Source organism: Micropterus dolomieu, linkage group LG03 (genome assembly GCF_021292245.1).
Source record: "Micropterus dolomieu isolate WLL.071019.BEF.003 ecotype Adirondacks linkage group LG03, ASM2129224v1, whole genome shotgun sequence".
NCBI lineage: Eukaryota > Metazoa > Chordata > Actinopteri > Centrarchiformes > Centrarchidae > Micropterus > Micropterus dolomieu.
This window is the reverse complement of record NC_060152.1, coordinates 34,086,348-34,094,916: the sequence shown is the minus strand read 5'-3', so window position 1 is coordinate 34,094,916 and position 8,569 is coordinate 34,086,348. Positions and strand designations below refer to the sequence as shown.

General features: G+C 41.4%; 1 protein-coding gene across 2 annotated transcripts in view; it reads right to left on the bottom strand.

The window, feature by feature from the left end:
* cmtm7 (CKLF-like MARVEL transmembrane domain containing 7) overlaps positions 1-8,569 on the bottom strand; it is a 13,638-nt gene that overhangs the window by 2,496 nt on the left and 2,573 nt on the right. The window contains exons 2-4 of one of the 2 annotated variants that reach the window (XM_046043815.1): positions 7,788-7,964; positions 4,029-4,127; positions 2,997-3,078 (exon numbers count right to left, since the gene is read on the bottom strand). In XM_046043815.1, the coding sequence (XP_045899771.1) occupies positions 2,997-3,078; positions 4,029-4,127; positions 7,788-7,964 (358 nt within the window). The remainder of the gene's footprint in view (positions 1-2,996; positions 3,079-4,028; positions 4,128-7,787; positions 7,965-8,569) is intronic. The other variant, XM_046043814.1, reaches the window with a different exon arrangement.

The window sequence follows — 8,569 nt, the reverse complement described above, 5'->3', positions numbered from 1 at the left end:
TTTATTAAAAAAGAAAAACTGAAATATCACATGGTCATAAGTATTCAGACCCTTTGCTCAGTATTTAGTAGAAGCACCCTTTTGATCTAATACAGCCATGAGTCGTTTTGGGAAAGATGCAACAAGTTTTTCACATCTGGATTTGGGTATCCTCTGCCATTCCTCCTTGCAGATCCTCTCCAGTTCTGTCAGGTTGGATGGTAAACGTTGGTGGACAGCCATTTTCAGGTCTCTCCAGAGATGCTCAATTGGGTTTAAGTCAGGGCTCTGGCTGGGCCATTCAAGAACAGCCACGGAGTTGTTGTGAAGCCACTCCTTCGTTATTTTAGCGGTGCGCTTAGGGTCATTGTCTTGTTGGAAGGTAAACCTTCGGCCCAGTCTGAGGTCCAGAGCACTCTGGAAAAGGTTTTCGTCCAGGATATCCCTGTACCTGGCCGCATTCATCAATTCATCATTCATTAATATAGTGCAGTAAAAAGTACAATATTTCCCTTTGGTGGAGTAGAAGTAGAAAATGGAAATACTCAAGTAAAGCTAACTGTACTTAAGTAAAGTGCTTGAGTAAACGTACTTTCCATCACTGCTGTTGAATATCAAAAGCTTTAACAGGAAACTGAAGTGAGAAAAGGTGACACTGTGAGGTGCACTGCATCCAACCAGCCGGGTGTTTCTTCACACGTTTGACTTGTAAATGAAGGATTTCCGCTGCACTTGATAGCGGTAAAAGCATCTCAAAACGGGATAGTTTCTTAGATGGAGCTCATCTGTAGTCTACAATTGAATTCTCCAAAAAATACGTAGCCAGGGTGGGGGTTAATAAACTGAGAAAAAAAAATCCTTAATGAAAGTGAACAAAAATCTGAAATTTATGTCACAAAAAATCTATATCACTTTGGTATTTTCTTCTGAATACAACCAGTCCACGGCAGTCTCTAAGGTGCATGATAATGTTGAGATTGTGGGCTAAACTCGCGAGTATTTCCTCACTGCGCTAAGTCCGATTGTGAACTCTAATATAATTTTCCACTGCATGCATAATACACGGCTTGATGTTGCAGCCTTGCAAAGTGAAGCGACGTGGTTCCTTGAACGAAAAACACTTTTTCTCTCATAAATGTTTGACTACAATGTCAGAGAATATTCAAATTTTTAGACTTTTAGTTTCTCGTGAATCTACTACTTTCATCCTGGAAAATCTTTCCCCCTCTCCATGTCCATTTTTTAATACAATGGACATAATGTGCATTTGTACCTTTAGGCTACATCTTAATGATATTATACATTAAAGAAGAGTCCATAAATAAATAATAGAGAATTAGCCTACATAAAGAACACTGTGAAGATAATTTCACTGAATGCGAAGCCAACAAGCCTCCCTGACTTTGTCGGCCACCGTTAACGTGTCTTTAAACTCCTCATATCCTGACACTATAAACGTGCTTTCTTCTGGGGAAAATACGGAGCACGCGACTCAACTAACCAACTTCGTATTCACAGTCATAGTTTAACACCAGTGCAACAGTCAGAGTTTGTTTGAGAACCTTTGTGGTGTCTGACAACACCATGGACAGGATCCCTACGAGAGACTCCCTGTGACCACCTTTGGTTGTAACAGGAAACTAAAGTCTCGCTCTGAAATCTCATGAGAGGCGAGTTGTTGCAGGAAGACGACTGCTCTCCCTTGTTTCTAGGGTCGTCTTCCTGCAACAACTCGCCTCTAATGAGATTTCAGAACGATGAGATTAATAAAAGGTAAAATTACTAATCACGCTGATTGGCTCATTTCAGAAAAATGTACTTATAATAATGGATTATATTTATTGATAGATGTATCACTTTAATGTTGCAGCTGGTCTTTCTAATTCTTTTATTTAATGCTGTGAGGCTTAATCAATAATAATAAATCACATTGTATGTGTTGATAATATTTTGTTTTAATATACTGACTCCGTAAAGTACCGAGGGACTCGATCTTTCACATTGAACATCTCACGTCTCTGCTCACATCAACGCTCTACTGTGCACCCCCACCACCACAACTGAGTCAACCAGCGAATGTAAACAACAGGGCTTAACTCAAGTTTGAACTACGGCAGAGTGTCTAAACATGTGCATACCACCCTCGCCCAGACGAAACTCCTCTGAACAGCAGCCGTCATTCTTTCAAAAGGAAAATGCTGAACATCTCTGCAGTGAAAACATGTTCTCAAAACTGTTTGTTATTGTCTTTTCCTGAATTTACAATATGCTGTATTAGATAAATTACTGCGTGGAGGTATAAGCAGAAGCTATTTGTGTCTCCCTCCCTGTTATAATACTGCTGTTTTTACTGCTATTCACAGTTTAGTGTAACTGGTTTAAAATGTTGTCACTAAAGCCCGACTGATATCAACTGACTTGTATCGTCGACACAAGTTTCGTTTTACGGTGGAGAGACTGTAACATTACTTGTCGCGCTGTTGGTCGGTGACACAAGTTTCGTTTTACGGTGGAGAGACTGTAACATTACAGCTTGAAATAATCCCATACTTTGGACACTTTCTTTGTCCCTCGCTATTTTCTCTCTCTTCCTCCACTTTGCAAACAGCGGCATCATAATCATGTCGTGTTCACAACGTAAGTGCGATCTGTGAAAGTAATAAATGTCCGTTTTATATGGATTAAACAAAGCCTCAGTGCAAATAATTTGCATGCTGCTTGCGATGCTTTTTAGTAATTTAATTAATCTATTTAACTGATAAATCGTTTCAGCCCTAGATCCGTCTCTCCGGTTCATTTTTTAATCGTCCTTAATCAGCTGTTATAAACACCGATGCAGACTTATCTACAATTAGGTCGTTTGATAATGTCAGCACGCCGGGCTCTACTCGTCACTAAAATGTCCTGTTGTGTTGTGATGTGTTTGTGTGCCGTATGTGTTACTGCGGCACCCAGAAGCAGACAAGGAGCGGCTAAATATAAAATAAATGAAATGTTAAAAACAGATCAGACGTTACCAGTCTGATGAGGGCCACAGGTCACACTGTAGGATGTCCACAAACTAACGGCCATCAGGAACGTCGCTATGAACCCAAACACCTACAGACAAACACACAACAGAGGCCATTATAACAAGAAAACATGTCATATAAATCCAGCGGTTCATGAAGTGGACATTTGTTTTTTTATTTTACAAAGTTTAATAAAACAATGAAATACAGAACGGATTCTGTGATTGCCGGAGGAGACGGGGAGATTTGAGGTCAGTGTGACTTCCTGTGTAATTAGAGGGAGAGACGCAGGAAGGACAGAGGGTGGGGAACTCCCAACGGGACGGTAATGGTTTTGTTTTGGTGTAGATGGCGAACGGACAGAGGTCTCACTCTGCCTCTGCTTCCAGGAACCACAGACATCCACCCAGTCTGCGATCTCTAGCTGAAAACTCTAGAGGTCTGACAGGTTGGACTGATTTGCAAGTATTTATTATATATTATACTACTGATTATCATTCATTACATATTCTACTATACTTTATTCTATTGTATATTCTAAGCTATATTGCTCTACTATACTGTACATTATGATATACTATATACTACCTTTCACCTTATATTATTATGTTTTATTTTATAATATAGTGGAGAGCCGGGACGATTGAAACAAAGCAATTTTTTCTGACCCTGTACAAGACTGATATGCCAAACTACATCAGCACGTACAGAACGCAGTACCTTCCAGAACCGAGAACAATCAGGTGGATACGTCATGGGAAGTGAGTGGCTTTTATAATAAATTATATTTAACTGTAAATCACTTAATATGATTCAAAGCAGAAATTTAAGGATTATTCACATTTAAGGCTGTTTGTGTTCGTGTTCTAAAAATGACATTTAACATATTTTTATTAAGATAAAGGGCAGAATATGTTTGCAATTATATATTAAGAAGCACACTGTCAGGCATTTTCAATAAAAAGAGGAATAAAATTAACTGTTTGTGTTTGTGCTTTCTAGATTTTCCCAGGTATCGCAGTGTCTGTATTTACGTACCGATGCAGCCACCAGCGCTGAAACTCCTGTGGCCTTCACAGCAGCGACGATGGAGGCGATGAAGATGAGGATGGTCCCGACAGAGTAATGAAAGAACTCCTGAAACAGCAGAAAAAGATTTGCTTGAGTGACGGAAGAAGTTTTAATCAAAGACACCAAGAAGGAAACTTTCTAATAACCTCGAACACCAGCAGGAGATTTCTTCATACAGGCTTCACACCAACATATCATCTGGATTAAACAGTGTAGTCGGCATTTCTTATCTTTTTATATGTACTTTAACACCGCTGCTGTTTCAGCCTGGACTCAGGTGACAACTGTGCTCTATATGTTTTTTGTTTTTGATGTCTAGTTATTTCATTGTGAAACACATCCAAACTATAAACTGAAATATCAGCTTTCAAACAAAATTAGTGCACTTTTAACCTGCAAATCACCAACTCAGTGCTACAGGCAGCCTAAACAATATAAAAGAAGAGGGTGTAAACTACCGTTTTGAAGCCTCCAGTTTGGTATTTTAGCTGTCGCCATCTTGGTTATTTGGAACCGGACATGACCATGGCTGTTTCTCAATCTGCGTTCTTGTGTGTTTGTGTTCTTGTGAAACGTAATCAGTCGCAGCCAATGTTGTACTGTTCCAATTCAAAAGTCCGCATCTAGCCAAGTACAGCCAAATACCCGGATGTGTTCTCGCTCCGCCTCTTTTACTGAGCCTACATCGGTGATGACTTCGGTTCGCCAGATATCCCAGTTTACATTTCGCCGCCAAGAAGCGGAAATATCGGAGGAGAAAACTCACAACTGTAAGTTATTATACTGCTGTTCTTGTGTCATGAAATGCAGTTTTAAGAGGTTTTTTATGAGGGAATATAGTTGTTTAAACTCCAAATATGTGGTTGATTTGTCAAGACAGAGCTGATTAAAATATTTGCTACAACGTTCTCAGGGATGTGAGGTCCTACCCGCTAACGGGTCAGGCCGTCATCAAGTCCGCGGCTGTTCCAATTGCTGAACGACAGACTGCTCCCGTTCCTCAGAGTTTGTACTCCTGAGCCAAACTTGCCAAGTCCAAGCTTTAAAGTACAGAAGTTCGAACTTGGCAAACTCTGTATTGAGAAACAGCTCGAACGTGGACGAAACTTATGTCGCCTACCAACAGCACGACAAGTAATGTTACAGTCTCTCCACCGTAAATCGAAACTTGTTTCTCCTACCAACAGCACGACAAGTAATGTTACAGTCTCTCCACCGTAAATCGAAACTTGTTTCTCCTACCAACAGCGCGACCATAAAACGAAACTTATCTCACCTGCCGTAACAGCACGATGAGTAAGGTTACAGCCCATCCGTTGTAAAACGTTCGGTGGAGCTAGCTAGCTTGGTTGGCAAGGTGCATCTGTAATTCACGTTAACTGTGATTTTACTGGGATTCTAATTTTGGCTAGCAACAAACAGACTTAAAGAGGTGGTATTCTGCTCATTTTCAGGTTCATAATCTTTTTTAGAGGTTGTACCAGAACAGATTTACATGGTTATATTTTTGTCATACTGCACATTGCTGCAGCTCCTCTTTTCACCCTGTGTTGAAGGCTTCGTTTTAGCTATGGACTGGAGCGAGAGTTTCAGAGCAGTGAGTTATTAATCTGTATCCATAAAGTTTTAACTGAGCTCTGTCTCTACATCACAGGAACAACTTTATGTCCACTGACTGCCTGGAGGGTAGCTAGTGTTTGGAAGGGAGAGGAGAGCTGTGTGCTGCAGCTCGCTGTTTCTGAGGGCGTGTCGGAGTAGCCGCTTGGCGAGCGTTATATGAGGCATGTTTAACTTTCATCCCTGTGACGTCACAGGGATGAAAGAAAAGCGGACTACAAATGAGCTGTTTTCAGTTCAGAGCAGAGTTTTCTGTGGGAGATGGGAACTCACTTTGGGCTGGACTTTGGGTTTTTTCACTTTGCAAACCTGTTACATGCACAAAAAAGGTAAATAACTCAATAAAGGAGAGGGAAAAGGCCAAAAAGCAGAATACCACCTCTTTAAAACAAAACGTACTTACTGTAAAAATGAACAGCCGACTCCTAATAAGCTTTTTCAACGGCGTGGATATGAGTCGCCTCTATCCTGATTGACAGATCACCACTCGTTAATCACCTTGTAGCCCCGCCCTAAAGCCTCCCCTGCCTCCCCTTCTGGTCTATTTTGCTCTAAATGGGACCATAATCTACTAAATGAACATTATGTTGTGTTGAAGAAGACTTGAAACTAGCGACTGAGACCATAAACTCATTAGGAAAGTGTTTACTGAGGTAATAAATCAGCTGAGAAGTAGGCTGTATTCGAAACCGCCTACTATACTAGTAGTACGTACTGATTTGGCCTAAATGTAGTATGTAGTATGCAAGCAAAGGCAAAATCTGCAGTGTGCCAAAAACACCCGGATGGCGTACTGATTCGGAAACAATCTGCTGTCTACCTCGCGTACTGTGGCCCATAATGCAAAGCGCTACAACTGTAACAACAACCGGTATTTTTTTAGAGGAAGACAACAGAACTTGTTTTACAATTTTCATACGGTATTTCATCACTAAATCCACTCCTAACAGGTTTTGAGGTGAGAAATCAACTGTGTAGATTTCAAATCTCTTGCTGCTTTATTATTATCATTATTCTAAATAGACATTACTTTGTTAGTGTGATTACTGTGTTACAGTTGTGGTTACAGTACTTGCTTTTTTATTTGCTTTTATTGCATATAATTCTTATTTATGCACCAATATACAAAAGCAAACATCTGCTACAGACTGCAGGCTTGTTCTCCTTACATACAATTTAAAAAAAAAAAAAATTTATATTTATATTCCTCCTTTTGTTCTGATTTTGAAAACTGGAAACTGGCTAAGCCTGACATGGCATACTGCAAAATATATCATATAACAGTTTCATACTGTATACTACATACTGCATACAGTATATGATTGGGTTTCTATTTGGATGGCGGGTGGAACAATCAACCCTGCTCAACGATCGACCATCTGTCTGCCATCACCGATGGACGATGGCATGGTCTGTCGGCCCAACCCTAATACAGTGTACAGTATACAGTACATACTGCGGTTGCCAGTAGTATGTAGTAGGCGGTTCCGAATACAGCCGTAGCCTCATTTTCTCATAAGGTGCGGTCGAGATGACGGCAGCTGAACTGCTGGCTGTTAGAACCGATGCAGGTTTAAGGTGCTTCAACTCTGACTTCACTTTTCAGAGTTGGAACTTCCTGCTTGGAAGGCAGATCAGGTCACTGAGCCAAAAAAAAACACAAACTTTCTGAATATCCTGTGAAATATTTCATCCAAACAGTAAGTCATTTTAGCTGTGTTTCAGAAACAGCTCAATTGACTTAAGATATTCAATGAACAGTTTGTAAAACAATGGCAGTTGCTGGTGGCTACTTCCTGTGTTAACATGAGAGACTTAAGAGGAAACTTTGGCTTTTTGGCTTAAAATAAAAACAGGAATTTAGTTAATTTAATATGAACTAATGAGATGACACTGACACTTGCAACTCTCCGTTTACTACAGATGCTTCCCTCCTTCCTTTTCAATTTGGCTGAAGTTCCTGTTATGTAACTCTGAACAGTCAGATCTGTATTACAGAAGTTCAGTGGAAAAGCAGAAGTGAGAGTGTGAAGACATTAATATGCACACTGCTGATGAACCTGCTGCAGCTTCAAATATTTAAACACACACTGGTGTGACTGTCCTCACCGTCAGCGGCCAGTTGATGCAGGGCATCTTTCCCTGCAGCCTGAAGAGATGCATGAGGAAGAAGATGATGAGGGCGATGAGGAACCACAGCGTCACCACCTCAAAAAACTGGAAGGCGGCCCAGCTGGGCCAACCCCGAACCAAGTGGACGCACAGGAAGGCGACGAGCAGGGCGAGCTGGGAGAAACAAAACCACACATCAAAGACACAGGTCACAACCACACAGCAGAGACATGAAAACCACACATCAAAGACACAGGTCACAACCACACAGCAGAGACACGGGTCACAACCACACAGCAGAGACATGAGTCACAACTACACAGCAGAGACAAGAAAACCACACAGCAGAGACACAGGTCACAACCACACAGCAGAGACACAGGTCACAACCACACAGCAGAGACACGAGTCACAACCACACAGCAGAGACATGAAAACCACACATCAAAGACACAGGTCACAACCACACAGCAGAGACACGGGTCACAACCACACAGCAGAGACATGAAAACCACACATCAAAGACACAGGTCACAACCACACAGCAGAGACACGGGTCACAACCACACAGCAGAGACATGAAAACCACACATCAAAGACACAGGTCACAACCACACAGCAGAGACACGAGTCACAAATACGCAGCAGAGACACGAGTCACAACCACACAGCAGAGACACGAAAACCACACAGCAGAGACACGAAAACCACACAGCAGAGACACGGGTCAAAACCACACAGCAGAGACACGAAAACCACACAGCAGAGACACGGGTCAC